Below are 16,587 nucleotides of genomic sequence, written 5' to 3'. Positions count from 1 at the left end.
TATGTGAATAAATAATATATTTGCAAATTTAGTGATAAGTAGTTTTGCAGATAAATTTATGTGATTTGAGAAAGTATATGCAAAAAAGTAAGATATTTGCAATAGGTGTTTCACAAATATATTTATACAAAATACCAAACTATTCGGTTCATTTAGCGGTCCTAGTTAGGTTCAAACCAGCTGGACTTCCAAAACATGCAAAAGGAATTCACCCGAAAGAATGAAAATAACACTACCGCTTTAACTCCAATGATCCAAAAAGATTTAAGAATCCCCTAACCCTGATTCTCTTATTGCAACCAAAACTTTAATAGAAAGATATAAAAATGCTCAAAATTTATCAAAAGACAGTTCTTTAAAAGACTTCCCATAACATTTCAATATTGATAAGTATCAGGCAATAAAATTGTGATAAATGGATTATCTGGATAAGCAATCTACAAAAAAATCTCTCAACAGATTCAAGTTTTTTTTTCAGGACTTCTGCTGTGTTTTGAATTGCCAAGGAACAATAATAAAGTCACCAACTGCTTGCTTCAGCTCATTACCTTGTGACTCTGTAAGCCTGTAAAAGAGATTTATGATGATGATAAGGACGAAGAAGATGAAAAACAAGGGTTGTGGATCTGAAGCAAAACAAGACCACTAACACTGAAACTGATAGTTTTAGGGTTGTTAATGGGTTGATCAAGAGACGCACTGGCTCCAATATGGAAACCCATTTTGGAGTTCGCAAAATGAATATGGGTCTGTATATGACAAGGATAACGTGTTCTGGTTCATAGTTACTGGTTTGATTAGTTGGGCAGCCATAATCCCAACTGCACTATGCTAAGGATTCTGGTTCAAATGATCTGTATCTGACTACTGGAGTTTCATCTCCATACCAGATTAGTAAGAATTAATAAAGGAACAAAGTGCTCTAATTCAGAAGAAATGTTACCTTGACGGTCTTCAGTAGTTCTCTTGCTTCACTATTATTTTTGAAGTGGTCCCGCACAGGCTGCACATAAAATGTGAGATGAGATTTAAGTTTTAAAATCATAGTAGTGAAAAACTTTTAAAAGCAGCAGACAAATGGCTCTTCATGAAAGCAAATCACAGAGGAAAGGACAGAAGTGTGGGAAGCAGGTTGATGACATAGGGCTCCCAACATAAAATTTGTTAGACTCGATTTGAAATTTTATATCTTCACATAATTTTGTCAATTTTTTTGTTGCGTGGTCAAGATTGTTAAGAGTCTTAAGACCATTCTAAGCCTTACCAATTATTGGACAATGTGACATCCCTACAAAGTTCTAACTTCCCACATTACATGAATAGTGTGCACTGAAAAAGTTCATGAATAACTGGCAGAAGCAAGCGACAGGATAAGCAAATCATCTTGGACAGGAAATTGATTACCTGAAGTATTTTGTTCAATGCCTTTGAAAGAGCTGGCTTGACATCAGCAGGATGCAATTTCTCATTTTCATAATCAGCAATTAATTCTTCCATGCTGTTGAAAGTCCTGAATATAGGTCAGATATTAGTGACCGTCTGCAATATTTGGCTGTTACAATGTTAATAGGTCAATATATCAAATAATCCCTGAAGAGCAAAATGTCTTGTTGCAGTATTCATAGATGATAAACGTGACCTATCATTTGCAAAATGTCTCAAATTTTAACAGAAAAAGTACACCAAAGACACCAACAGAATGAAGAGTACAATCACGAAGCTTCATTCCAAATGAAATATAAGGAACCAATGGAACTTACTTGTTCCCACCATTCTTTTCCTCCCGTTCTACTTCAAACTTCCCAAACCATGGCAAGATGATGTATTTGATGTAATTCAAGCATGGATTCCCTTCAACGATCTTAGGTGGGCAGTAAGCTTTCTTGATTTTCACATTAACTTCTGCCTACAAGTGACAATTTAAAACAATGAATCAGGTTTCTAGCAAAAAGGATCTATCTAGACTCAGGGAAAGGAAAAATCATCAACAGTTCAGACAATGGCATTTATATGACAAACCATCAGCAATAGCAGCAACAGCAATACAACAACCATAATCTGTTATGATTAAAAATTCCAGGAGCAATGAAATGAATATTCTTGATTTGATAGGCTCTGACAGAAATTCTGCTTATCTGAATGGCAAAAAGACCTTGACAAGGTGGATAAAGATTATGTGGAGCAAATTAGCATCAAATTCTTTTTATGGTAAGACATGAATGGCTTTGCAAAATAAAAACTGAAGCCTAACTCTGACATTGCATACCTCCTCATCCTCCATGAAGATGGAAGACGATGGGTCACTTTTTGACATCTTCTCTTGCCCCTGCTGCAACCCGGGAAGCATGTCTGTGACACATTGTACTTTAAGATTAAAAGAAAGAAAAAAGTGCATTTCTTGATGCATGTAAGTGTGTAGTGTGCATGCCAGAGAGAGAGAGAGAGAGAGTACGATGAGACAAGATGATTGGTTTGTTCTTCCTCTTGATGTCATCACAGTACTCTCTTGCAAGCACATTAACTTTTCGCTGGTCCATACCTAGCTGACAGATATCAGCCTGAAAATAATATTATAACTGTCAAGTTCAAGCAGTGGAGGTAGAGGGAAAACTTCATTATTGTTGTGGAAATGAATAACTCATAAGGAATAACCTTCAAGAAGAAAATGTCGGCACATTGCATACATGGATAGAAGATTTGGGCTGCTGTTAATTCATCCTGCTCGCTACGCCCCATGATCTGACAACATCTGCAAATCATAAAACCACCCTTAGCTCATATGGCAAATAGCACTATATTACAGATTGCACTAGGGTGCATGTCTGTCACCTTATTATCCGTGCAAGATTGTTTCTCCGTGCAATATCCATCACAAGTGGCCAGTATTCATGTGCTCGGGCATTAATTTCTTCCGATGACCACAGAAACTCAACATGTTCAAGGTTCATCCCCACAGCTTTCCAAATCTCAATCAGGTAGCGACCAACAGTCTGAATTTTCTTCAAGTCACCTCCCATTTTATTGTTTAATTGGGCAAACCAATCTGCAACCCAGAACTTCATTGTGCACCCAGCAGCAGTAAGTTTGTTCACATTTATTGCCTTCACCACCCCCTACACACCAAGCAAGATTTTCATCATTTTGAACGAAAACCCAAGACTTTCCATCATGAACAAGGTTCCATGTAAATGACAGTTAAATCATGCATTGAGATAGCATCTCCACAAATATAAATAAGAGTAAGGATAACTAAATCTACTATAAGTTTATTAGGGTAAAAGAATACGCAAAAAGGGATCAGGAAAAGACTTCTTAATTCCAGCAGCATTCAATATACTTGTAAAGTTAAAAAAAAACTCACAAAATTATTATATTCCAATTTGGAAGTAACATTGCAAATACAAAAGCATGAGTAAACTATGTGTACATATTGTCAGACAGATCCCATGGGGAGGAAAGGGAACCCCCCCCCCCCCGGACCCCCGCTATGACTAACTCAAGATTTTAACAAAAGCAAAACAAAGGGTTGTGAGAACCAAGTCTAAGTCAGGTTGGACGTACCCATGCCCACCATTACCCATGTCAAAGACGTGTCGGGTCCTAGACCATGTACATAGTTTATAAATTGTTGTTGCTAAACTTGTATCTTTTGAAATTTGTCATCCAATAAAATAAGGAAACACAAAAGCTATTATCATATAAAATTAAAATAATGAAATTGTAGAAAAAATGATGTCCTAAAAACAAGGAGTTTATAAAGTAAAAATTGCAAGCTATGTCACATGGGTGCGGATGCGGGTGCGAGTGCGGGGGTGCGGCACTTTCAAAAAACTTGGGTGCGGGGGTGCGACACAAATATATATATATATATAAATATATATATATATATATATATATATATATATATATATATAAAGTTTAAAAGTTGGACATAAATGACCCTGGGTGCGTTGACTGAACCCAGGGTCAGGTTGACCACATCGGGTGTGGGTGCGGGTGCGACACCTAGTTGAAGAGTCCCTGTGACACAGATTGCAAGTGTCCAGACTAGGAAGCGGAAGCGAGAAACGATACGAGAAGCGATGCATTTTAAAATGTATAAGAAGTGTGAAGAGAGGAATAAAAAAAAGCAATATAAGAATTGAATGAGAATCAAAATGAAACACAAATAAAAACTAAAATAAAAGTGACTATGCTTAAATTTCATGATTTCTTACTGTAAAAATTAAATTTTTAACAAAAATTTAAAAATGATGATTGCCAATTTAGAGAAAGCACATGGAAGTGAGGGAGAAGAGTGAGAGAAAACACATAAAAAACATGAAAAGTAGAGTGAGAAAACATATAAGAAGAATAGATGAAGTGTGTGAAAAGCATAAGAGAAGCATGGGAGAATCGAGATTCCCATCAAGTTTCGAAAGCGAGGAGTATCACGCTTCCGAAGCGAGTTTTGGAGAAACGGGCTTCCCACTTATCTAAGAAGCTACTAGTAACTCTGGTTCAAATACATCATTTTACCCCTTATGAATAACTATAATTTAAAATTTTACTCTTCTAACCTATATTTCCTCTACAATCCAACAAATGACTCTCCTCCTTAGTATATACCTCTTATGAAGCAATGTCTCTCTCTTTTATGGCAATGAATGTGACAGGTAAAACCAGACCTGACCCAATAGCTGGGACCTAACGAATCAAGCTGGGCCTAGAAGGTTTCATTATTGGGTGGATCTTGGTGTTAAGACACAAGATTAGTTCAACTTGAGATCTGGATAAGATCCAGTCCCTTCATGTGTAGAAATAAGGGTATTAGACGAGTTTGATTTTACTGATTCAGACACTAGATCTAGACCCGAATCTATCCAAACAAACCATTACTGATGCAGTCCAGATAGGCCCAACCTGGGCATGACCAAAGTTTGGAAAAAATTTATGAAAAATAATCATCTTACCTTCTAAATTTGGCAGTTAATAATATTGATGGTGCAATTCTAGAAATGGTCATATAACCATGACCAACAAAGATCTTCAAGTATCCTAAAAAGAATATTTTAATTTAACATCTCAGAATTCCCAAGGTCTTCAAGATAAGCTAAAAATAAATGGAAAAGGTCCCCTGAATAAGCCTTTCAAGAAGGTAATTTCACCAACCTCCCTGCACCAAAAATAGTTGTGTCTAGTTTAGGAGAGCCTACAGCAAGTCAAGGCATATCTTCACCCACTTTTCCTTTTAATATGCCCTTTCCCTTGACATCTGTTGGAAATGATCATACAAATCAATCTTTTTTTTTCCAATTATGGTTCCTAACAGGTAAGAGCTCCAATCTACATGGTTTTTAACTCGGAATATTAGATGAAAGTGTATTGATTTCCTGATTAAGTCCAACCAGCAGCTACCAGCACCTCCCTGCCCCGTCAGTGAATTCAATAACAGCAACAATCAGAACCATAAAGCTTTGAGTTGTTGAAGGTTATAATAGCATTTACAAAATTATCCACAAATTTCTTGCCAAAACTGGGGCCATAATAAACAAACTACGAACATGTCTTTTAGGACAGCCATCTCCACAAACTGGACAACAGTTGAGACTAGATCAACTATAACTGCATGCCAACTGTTGCATTTCAACAAATAAAACCAACTTTTTGTGCAATCCATCATGTGTTAGCCATCAGCAGAAATTGAGCCATCCACTTTTTCCTAGATCAACATATATACAAAGCCACAATCTTGAGTAGGCCATAGAAGATCTCTTTGCTACTGAGTACACAAACATGCAGGTTGATAATAAGATACAGGCAACCCAAAGGGCCTCTACAAAGTGCCCCTTTGGAGACTTTATTGCAAAGAAATTCAATCACATGCATAAGAAGGCACACCTCCTTCTTTCTGCCACCAGCTATGTTGGGGTGCAGCCACAAACCTTGTTTCCTGAAAATCACCACCCCTGAGCATTCAGACGAGAGAATGCTAGGATGGCAGTTACATCATCAAACTTAATATCCGTTGCATGTATTATCGGAATGAGCAATAATCACGGCAAGGAATTTAACCGTTAATGGATGGAAATGTATCCATGGTTTCATGGAAGAAAACAGTCTAAAACTATAAAGAACCATACACAATCGAACTAGAAACTTACACCACTAAGCAAATTTATGACGCACCCCACATATCAATCACAAAAAACAAGAGAAAGATTCTAAAAGTTTCAAAATGTTTTCCACAATTACGTGAGTATCATTATCAATAATACCAATGAATGAACACATAAATGCCAATGCTTGATTTAGGTCACAAACTTGGGAAACCACTGCCTATCAGAACAAATCGAAAAACACAATGGTGATTTAGAAAACCACATTACCCTTATCAATCCCACCCCCACCTCTCCATGAACAAAAAGAAAATTCCATACATGGATTATTCGCCATTTTACATATAAAAGTAACTAAGAAACACACAATGGCGATTTAGGAAACCACATTACCCTTATCAATATTTTACATATAAAAGTAACTAAGAAACTGAGTACTAAAAAATATGAGATTAACATATAAAAGTAACTAAGAAACTAATTATATCCTCCTTTTTTTGTGTTTCTTCCTTTTTCTTTATTTTTTTGCGCCTCCCTGCACCTTGAGGCATAGAGGACCGCACCTCAAGGCGATGCACGTTTTTTATAGCGCTGGTCTATACCGTACTCTTGAGAATAATCCTTTACTACAAATCTAGCTTTGTATCTCTCTAAAGTCATGTCACTCTTGGTTTTAACTTGATAAACCCACCTACAACCTACATTTTATTTTATTTTCTTTAGGTAAATCTCTTATTTTCCAAGTTTTTGATTTTTCAATTGCCCCTAATTTGTCATTCATGGTCCCTATCCATTCATGGTATTTTTATTTGTAGGAAGTTAGTACAAAATAGGATAGGATTTTAGCTAGACAAGCTCTATACTCAGGAGAATGATTTATATGAAATGAATCTATCAAGAGATCTAGAGACAATATCAAATCTTCAAGGGCATGTTTGAAAGCAAGAAAAATTCTCACACAAAAAGACAATTTTGCCTGTGTTTTGATATGATAACTTTTCTAAATGAAAAATTCACTTGTTTGTGTAGCATGAGAAAAACATAATGGAAAGTGCGAGAAAAAGGAGAGAGAGGAGGGGGGTGTCGATCAGCCCACGCTCGATGGGGAGGTCACCATGGTGGGGGATGAGGGAGAGAACGAGGATGCCCTTGGGGCCAGCACCATGAAGTGGCGGCTGTGAGCTGGAGGAGACGTCATTTGAGATGGGTGTCTCAAAAAATTACATATAGAGTCGTCAAGATCCTCATTGGCACAAGGAATCAAGAAATTGACCCTCTCCTTGGTGTGTGTATCGTTGAAGAGAGCGAGATCATCGTCTTTCTCCCTGAACATCAGCCTGCTCTTGAAGCTTCGTCCCCGCTTGTGGTTGTCTGTCTTCCTCGACCGTGAGTGACGCAATGCCGGAGGAGGCATTTCCATCACCACCAAAGGCCTCGGTTCTCGATCACAGTTGCCCAAAAACCGAATTTTGCTATCCCGAGCTGCTCCCAATGGCTTTGCATACCCATAATTGCATCTTCAAATGAGTGAACCCCACAAACCCCAATTCCCAGAAAACCGCGAGGATCACCAAATTCTGTTAATGTGATAGTAACTACACCTTTTGAAGGAACAAGAGCGGGACCCCATACATCCGAGTGCACTAATTCAAATAGTTGAGATGAGAAAAGGGTTCTAGTAAGAAAAGGAAACGTTCTCATTTTACCAAGAATGCAATCGATACAATGAAATTCTTCATTACGAAAAATTTTCAAATGTGGTACATAAAACAATTTAAATATGCTACGATGTCCTAGCGTTTGATGCCACAAAACAATGTCCACATTTTTTACATTATAACAAAAAGTTTCTTTTGGAAGAACAAGTTGATCCATGTAGTAGAGATCTCCTTCTCTATGGTCTACCTCATTCTGCTTTTCTGACTGGAGATCCTACGCCCAAGATTGGTTTGATGAAAAAGAGACATTATACCCATGATCAACAATTTGAGAAACAGAGAGTAAGTTCAAGTTTAATTTAGGAACAAATCTAATTTTTAGAATGAAAAAATTTTAAAAACTTTTAAAATTCGCAATACCCTTTATATTAAGAGAAGACCCATCAACGATAAAGACATGTATTTTTGTTGAATTAGTGCCACAATCGAAAAGTAAAGATTCATTTGGGGTCATATGAAAAGAAGCTCTGAAATCTATAAGCCATGAAACCTTACCGAGAGGAGATGATGTAGAGACCACAACTCTCGAAATGGAGGAAGATGAGGTTTTGAGGAGTGGTTGTAGGGCCACAACGAGTTGAGTCAAGTTCATAGTTCCAATGGATTTGGAATCTCCATTGGTTCCACTTTTGTTATCTTGGGAAGTTCCCACGAATGCCACCTTTTCTTATCTTCCTTTGAATTTTGGGCAATAGGGCCTAATGTGCCCCGGATTTTCGCAATTATGGCATATGAGCTTCCTTGCATCATCATTGTAAGGCTATGTAACACGGACTCTTCTAACAGGGCACCGCACCGGCGTCGCACCCAGGCGGATGCGACACTTGGACACAACTTCCTTTGTGTTAGGTGAAGTCAACTACATTGAGGTCCATTTCTATTCAAAAGTAGATTCAGTTAACCCTAATCAAGTTCCTTTTTATCTATATTATATATATAAATACATAAATGTAGACACATAAACGTAGTGTTAAGTTAAACATGATAAAATATATATATACCCTTTTCGCACCCCCGCACCCAAGTTTTTTTAAAGTGCTGCATCGCCACATCCGCGCCCGTACCTGCACCTATATGACATAGTTGCGAGGTTTTTCGTAGTAAGGCTTGGGAAAATGAGGTGACTTGTAAGCATTGGTGTTGGCTCCCAGTCTAGATACGACCGATACATTATCTTTAGATTTTTTGGATTCAAACATGAATCTCAACATTGTCTCATCCATACAAACTTGAATCAATACTTCATATAAGGGAAGAGATTTTTCCATACGAGTGATATTCACTCAAACTTGTTGAAATTCGGGTCTAAGGCCTCTTATAAATTGAAAAAGTTGTTCATCAAGAATTTGCTTCTTTCTTTGAAGAGCATCATTCGGAGTTTCCCATATTGGCTATAATTTGGCGATTTGATCCCAAAATTTTTTTAAAGCACTATAATACTCTCTAACGGCCTTACCACCTTGCTCACAATTATGAATCTGGTCTCTTAGATCCCATTTGTGAGCGGCATCTTTTTTGGTATGATGTTTCCTAACAAACTCCCATGCTTTATCCGCCCTCTCAAACTCAAGTATGTTGGAGCATGGTTTTTCATGCATGCTCATTGTAAAAAGGAAAAGGATGTTGGCGTGGCCCACTTCCCATTCTTTATAGGCTTTTTTGTATTCCAACAAAGTCTTTTCTCTCCCAACTCCCTTGAGTGTTTTTTCTTTAGGTTCTCCATCTTCTCCTATAGTAGTTTTTGTGACAATAGGTTGAGGTTCTAGGAGGGAACCATCAACGTATTGCCCACAATCCTTACCCATTAAGATTCTTTTCACCGGTAAGGCCCACATATTATAGTTTCTCCTATCAACTTGATAGGAACAATGGTGAAAACTTTTTTGTCATCCATTAGAGAGAAAAAGAGAGGGAGAGAGAGAGAGAGGACGGACGAAAGAAGTTGATGAAGATTCCACCAAGAGGCTTTCACACGAGCACTCGAACCTTCAACACGAACACGGATCTTGAATCCACAAGCTTTAAGAGCCCAAGGCTCTGATACCATGTAATAAAACAAGAAAGATTACAAAAGAGTGACTCTAAGGGCTACAAGAACACATACATACACAAAAACAATATGCCACTTATAGGAAAAATAGAAAATCACAATAAGTCTCACAACCACAAACCACTAGAGGGCCACACTATAAAAAAATATATCTATTATTGAGTGGAGATATGCTTGAGAAAGCATGACAAAAACAATGGGGAGAATCCGCTATTTATAGAGCATACAAGAGAGAGATGGACTAGTCCATCAAACGGCTAGTTTGACTAGCTATTGGACCAGCCCAACTAGCTGTTGGGTTGGCTCCAACAGCTATATCCTAACTGAAATAAAGAAAATAAAAAATAAAAAGATATTTTAAAAAGCTGCCCCTACTGGGTAGACTCTATCACACAAAGAAACGTCTAAAATGCTGCTACTGGGCATAACCTATTACATGCATATCCAATATATATATATATATATATATATATATATATATATATATATATATATATATATATATATATATATATATATATATATATATATATATATATATATATATATATATATATATATATATATATATATATATATATATACACACACACATTAACATCTTGAGTTTTGGACCCACTCTGATCCATGACCTGATACAAAAATATTTTGGTGACCATACAATGGGAATTTTCAATGGGGGTTTGTGATGGTCGCAGACAGATGGGCCCCTGCAGTATGGACCTGTCTAGTTTTGTATTTTTTCCTTTTGTATCAGCTAGGGGTTTATGCCCTTTGTCATATATATAGCCGCATCCTTCTGAGAGTTGGGCATGATAGTTTCGGGTGTATTGGAGTTTAAGAACTTTGTATCTCGCTTCTATATTTTTTTACATCTTGCTAGTGAATTTTGCTCCTCCTTTCGTTCGTGGAAGTAGCCTGAGTGTCAAACCACATAAATCTTGTGTCTTCTCTTGTTCTTTTTTCTCGTTATCTTGTAGGTTCTTTGTTTAGACCTTGGTTTGCATAACATTCCCGATGATAACAAACAGAATGAGAAAATGGCTATTCGGAGAACAACATTACTCCAACAAGCTATCCCTTCCACCTCTCCATGAACATAATTCATCATCTACACACTCCCAAAAAATCCGACTACACTAACCAAAAATACTCTGTTTTCGCCATTTTACTAAACACCAAATTATCAAAATCGGCATAAGTATATAAACAGAGATGGATTTTCGACATTATAAAGAACACCCAATAATCAAAATCGCCATAATTCTTCAAATCAACAAGGATTCACACCATTTTCTGGAACACCAATTATCAAATCGCCATAATTGCACAAATTGATAGATAAGAACGACGATAACACTGTTCAATCACGAAGAAGAGAGCAAGATTCAGCGAAAACAAGAAGAGGGGGGTAGACCCACCTGAGCGATATGCATCCTTCCGGAGGGCTCGAAGCCGTCATAGCAGACGGGGTTCTTCTTCTTGGCGAGAAGATTCCGCAACTCGTCCTCCTGGATGCACTCCTCCCCAACGCTCCTCACAAGCGCGAACTTCTCTTCGAGCGTCAACCTAAGCATCAACAACAACCAAAGAGAAGAGGAACACCCCTCAGTTTCACAGTACCTTCCAGAGAGATAAGGATCCGGAAAAGAAGAAGAGGAAAGCATGGAACCAAATTGTACTCGCGGGACGAGTCGGGGGCGCCATTGGCGTTATGAATCGAGAGGGATTCAATCTTTGCCGATTCCGAAATCAAGGAGGATGCTACAGACCCACCGTCCATGAGGAGAGAGAGAGAGAGAGAGATTTTCTCGCGGGCAGAGGCTGCTTTAGGGTTTATGTTCTTCCCCCGTATAGGGCTGTGACCGGATGCCGTCGGGTGTCAACGGGTCGGATGGGTTTGATCGGGTCCATCATAAGGAAAACCATACCCGAATTCTATAAGGATTACATGAACCAGACCCGGTCTATATCGAATAAAATATCAATTTTTAATCTCTACATTGGAAAACAATCACATATTTGGTAGTTTGATATACTTTAGGTTTCAAGGTTCCATCTGAAACCTCGTAATCATATGATGGTCGTGGTTGGATGAGAGATAGTAGGAGACACTTCCTGAGGTAGATTCTGGTTCACTAGTTAAATGCAATTCATGCTCAGTTTGAACTTGACTACTTTGGTTTGACGTGATGGGCTAGACTAAGGCAGATCTTCATGGTGTGAAAATTGACTTGAGGTATCTCTAGCCTTTGGGCTGCATTAGGAATAATAAAAACTGGCTTTGAGCAGACTTGGTTTCAATGAATTCGCCCACCTAATCATTGAACGGGAAACTTGTTTCATCAAACATATCCATACCAAGATATCCATGGCGGTATGGAGTATAACCCAAGAACGTGCATTTTAAAGACTTAAAATCAAGTTTGTTGGATTAGTAATGTAACGGTTATCGGGTGGGAGCCCACCTGGTTCGGTTACGAAGGTGGAGAGGGCAGGACCCCTCTCTCTATCTCCCCCCCTCCCCCACATTAAGTAGATAATGGAGGAGAGGAAGGGGACCCGACCTCCAAATAAAGAGAGTAACCCCTCTCTCTCTCTCACACACACACGTATGGGTAGTGGGGAGAGAGGGAGGGAAAAGCTATTCTTAAAGAAGAGAGAGGAGGGAAGAGGGATAACGTCCCTCACCCATGGCTATAAAAGCCATGGGCCCTCTCCCTTTCTCTCAGTTTTATTTTTGTGAGAAAGAGAGAGAGACATAGAATGAGGGGAGAAGAAGAAAAGGGCACGAGGAAGGCGTTGCCGCCTGCAGATCAGGTATACAGGATCAAGGAGGGGCAGGGACAAGGAGTCATTCCTGTCCCTGTCATCCTTATTGAGGAGGCGCAGAGGGGGTTTCCTTTGTCCTCACAGTCGGGAACCAGCAGGTTACCGGTGGTAGAGAAAAAAATTTGACAATCACGAGGGTTGCGAGCTCGGTTCAAAGAAAAAAAAAAGTGAGGCAGGAATAGGGATTGACCGTGTCCCTACCACCTTCAGTAGGGGAGACTCAGAGGGGATCGTCCCCTCTGCACTCATTGTCGGTATCATTGCTGGTGGCCTACTATTGCAAAAAAAAAAAAAAATTGAAACGTCGAGGCGGACAACCATCGACAATCATTGGTTGTTGGCGGTGCCACCGCTTTTGTAATGGAAGGCAAGGGGATACGGTTGTCGAAGGCTATCGTAGCAGAGAAAGAGGGGGAGACAGAGAGTTCTGACTCTCTGTCTCATCTGCATAAGAGTAGTAGACAGAGTCGGGCAGGCCCCTCGGTCTGGTATGACCCAGACTAATCTGGGCCAGTATTAAACCAGACCGAGTCAGAGTAGGTAAGCTAGCTGACTCAGACTGATAAATGGTCCAGACCGAGTCAGGCAAAAAATAATAATAATAATAATAATAATAAACATATAAACATCAGACCGAGTTGGGTCTGCTATAGACATAACCAACTCAGTCTAGACCGAGCTGGCAAAAGTTTATAATATATATAATATATATATATATATGCACACACACACATATTGAACAAGGTAAAAATCGAGACAGAGAATGTCTCGATTTTCTAATACAAGTCATATTTGGGTTTGGATTCAAATTGGATCCAAACTCAGGTCGAATCTTGTGTATATACAATAGATCCAAAGCAAATTGGATTCAGTGGGTTTAGTTCAAACCCAAGCTCTTCCATCGTTGATGCCACACTTGTACCAAACCTATTATAAGGTTTGAATCGATCATGCAAGATCCATGATCCAGAAGTGTTTATGTTTGAAAAATTGACTGATTCAAATTAGAGTAAGATTGGATCTGGATTCGAAACTCAATCAACAAATCTTGTTAAACTAAATTTAGACTAGAGTGAATATGAATTAAGTGCAGTGTCAAGACAAAAGGAATCTGAGAAAAGTTTCATGAACCCAGGAATGGTCAAAAAGTAAAAAGACCATTTTGCCTTTGATATGCCCGATTAGTAGATTAGGCATAACTTTTCACCCCGATATCGGATTATAGTGATTTTTGAATCTTGGCATAAAAGCCTAAGAGTATTTTTGTAATTTTTCATAAAATCAAGACTCTAAGTGATGATATGAGATTTTTTTTTTTATTTTATATCAGAATTTATGAGAAAACTAAAGTTATTTCTTAGAATCGGGATTTAACCATTCCAAGTAAGTGACCATTTGCAAATTCTTTCTTAGTTAAATAAAATACATGCTGGTTAGTTTAGGCATCCTACAATGTAATTTCATGTATTATAAGTATGATAAGGTTATCCTATTTTTTAATAGAACAACTGAATAGCATGCTTCAGAATATATAATTTTGATGTTCAGTATGATGTTTAGAAATGTTGACGCATATTACATGTTTTTTGATTTATGACATGATTTCAATTATAAATGTATATTGTATGGAGAAAATTATGACATCGATGCATGTAAAATATTGTTAAATATTAATGTATGACTTTAATAAATGAGAGCAGAGTTCTAGAGTTTAGGATAGGACTTGTCCTGAGAATATTACGCTTATGCCTTTACAGGGGCATTGTAAGTGTTGTGACGTAATAAATTGATTGTGTGGTGGGATGTTATCATTAGGTATATGACATGTGGCTACATGTTAAAAGTAGTTAGTGAACATATATTAATTATTGTATAATGCACCAACGCCAAGAGATCAAAGCTAAAAGAATAATATACATAGGATAATAATGCAGAGCATGATAAGGAAATCTAGTAGGTGAGACATGGTCTAGGGCATTGTTTGGGGTGTGTGTACCTTATTTGTACCTCAAGATTTGCTCAAAAATTCTTAGGTAGCCCTTAGGAGTTAAAAATATTGCATACTAGACACATGTAGGATGTAGCATGAACCACAAACCTTGGAGGTAGGTATAGCTCCTCGGATACCTTGGTGGCAGGTATAGTTGCTCGTGTACCTTAGGGGCAGGTATAGCATCTCAAGCTCTTCGGCTAGCTACTAATGAGCATTTTGTGGCTCCCGACGAGCAGCTGCAATAATTGTGAGTCCATAGTTTGGGTCAATTTAGGATATGTTGTTGTGAGTGATTCATATATTTGGCCAACATCGTAGACTCTGAGTTGTCTACATGGGTCGTTACGCCTAAAGAGGCTATTTCTAGAATATCCGATTAGAGTAGAATATGAATATATCTACTTTGAGAATGATGATAGAAAAATAGTGAAAAGTGGGTAAAATTCATAAATAACATATGTGCTTAATTAGCAAACTAAATTAAGATTGGGAGCTTAGAGCTTACTACAGTTACAACGATCACGTCTCATTTGTAAATATAAACTTACTGAGTTATAGACTCATCCTCCTCTCTTAGTTACAACTGTAGGATTAGAGACTGCTGTCAACCGAAGGATTTGACCGTGGACGTAGACTCAGCTACTACAAGACATCTCAACACTTGAAGTATTTTTCATCTTGCATTTTCCTTTCATTCTGAATATGTAATTTAGATACTTCTATTGGGATGGTAACAATGATTGTTGATGGATGTATGAACCTAATAATCATTTAAAAAAAAATCTGGCATAATTTTTGAGGTTATTTTAGTAATTTTTCTTTAAGAACTATCATCCACGAACCTGGGCTCGAGAGGCCTCGGTTTTGGTCGTTACAAGTAATCTCTCAAACATGGATAACAAGAGCATCCAAAAACTTTAAAAAAATTATAACCCGATTATGTGCCAAAAACTTTTTCCCAAAGGGTTTTTTCACATGTGACTCTCGTGAGGGAGTTCGGTTTATTAGAAAAACAATTATAGTTTGTGTACGATGAGAGCTCCTTAGGCATAGAGTATTGAGCCATCAAGGTTAGGCATATGTCTACTATGTGCTTGGGCTTACATTATGTAGATCCATTTTGTTGCTGAGTATGTGGGCATGATATGTGATGTTCAATGCAACATTCATCAAGGAACTTATACAATGCTTGATATTCACCTCCCCAATCAGTGGGGAGATATCAAATATTTCGTCCAATGATATTTTCAACATGAGTTTTGAAGAATAAAAAAATTTGTTATTACTTTGATTTTTGCTTGATAAGATAAATCCACACATTTGGAAAAACCATCAATGAAGGAGACATAGTATTTAAAGCCATTGGTACTAATAATTGGGGCACGCCCCTAAACATCAAAGCATATAATATCTAAGAATTCATTGATAATTTTGGAGACTTTATTGAAGGGCAAACCATTGCTTTTACTGTTTTGACATGCATCACATACAGAAAAAACAAGAGTTCAAAGACAGTAAGTCATACTTATTGATTGTTTGATAAACTATATTTAAACTTGGATGATCCATGCGCTCAGGTCATTGTTCTAAGGATGATTTCTCACTAGCATGAGTTGCCTTATTTTCTTTCTCAATGTCACCTTTTAGGAGATAAAGACCTTCATTGTTTGTTTCTTGCATTAGGATATTCCCTGTGCGGGGATCTTTCACAAAACAGAAGTCAGGTCTAAACTCAAACATCACATTATTGTCTTTAGAAAACCTTTTCATTGAAATCAATTTTCTAAAAATACTAAGAACATGTAAAACATCTTTCGACGCAAAATTTTTCTTGATGTTAGAAGAGCCAACATTTTTTGTAGTAAAACTTGTGTTGTCACCAACTTTCAATATTTG

General features: G+C 37.7%; 1 protein-coding gene across 3 annotated transcripts; it reads right to left on the bottom strand.

Moving 5' to 3' along the window:
- Positions 1-354: 354 nt before the first annotated feature.
- LOC149843417 (tyrosine--tRNA ligase 1, cytoplasmic-like) lies at positions 355-11,681 on the bottom strand. Of its 3 annotated transcripts, none has more exons than XM_089999778.1 (10): positions 11,549-11,681; positions 11,288-11,435; positions 2,830-3,113; positions 2,653-2,749; positions 2,453-2,558; positions 2,267-2,349; positions 1,761-1,906; positions 1,405-1,510; positions 944-1,003; positions 355-565 (listed from the first exon to the last, which is right to left on the bottom strand). In XM_089999778.1, the coding sequence occupies exons 1-10, from the start codon at positions 11,647-11,649 to the stop codon at positions 545-547; spliced, it is 1,152 nt and encodes a 383-aa protein (XP_089855904.1). In that variant the 5' UTR covers positions 11,650-11,681; the 3' UTR covers positions 355-544. The 3 variants fall into 3 exon arrangements, with proteins under 3 accessions (XP_089855904.1, XP_089855905.1, XP_089855906.1); XM_089999779.1 differs by having other exon boundaries at positions 11,539-11,678; XM_089999780.1 differs by lacking the exons at positions 355-565; positions 944-1,003 and having other exon boundaries at positions 1,413-1,552.
- Positions 11,682-16,587: the final 4,906 nt, after the last annotated feature.

Source organism: Nuphar pumila, chromosome 3, assembly GCF_984573655.1.
Source record: "Nuphar pumila chromosome 3, dmNupPumi1.hap1.1, whole genome shotgun sequence".
Taxonomy (NCBI): domain Eukaryota; kingdom Viridiplantae; phylum Streptophyta; class Magnoliopsida; order Nymphaeales; family Nymphaeaceae; genus Nuphar; species Nuphar pumila.
The sequence above is the reverse complement of the archived record's forward strand: the minus strand, read 5'-3'. Positions and strand labels throughout refer to the sequence as shown.

Coding starts and splice junctions, on each gene's coding strand:
- LOC149843417 (XM_089999778.1), bottom strand. CDS start 11,649: ATGGACGGTGGGTCTGTAGCATCCTCCTTGATTTCGGAATCGGCAAAG. Junction 11,436..11,548: donor GCCCCCGACTCGTCCCGCGA/GTACAATTTGGT, acceptor GTTGATGCTTAG/GTTGACGCTCGAAGAGAAGT. Junction 3,114..11,287: donor GAAGGATGCATATCGCTCAG/GTGGGTCTACCC, acceptor CTTGGTGTGTAG/GGGGTGGTGAAGGCAATAAA.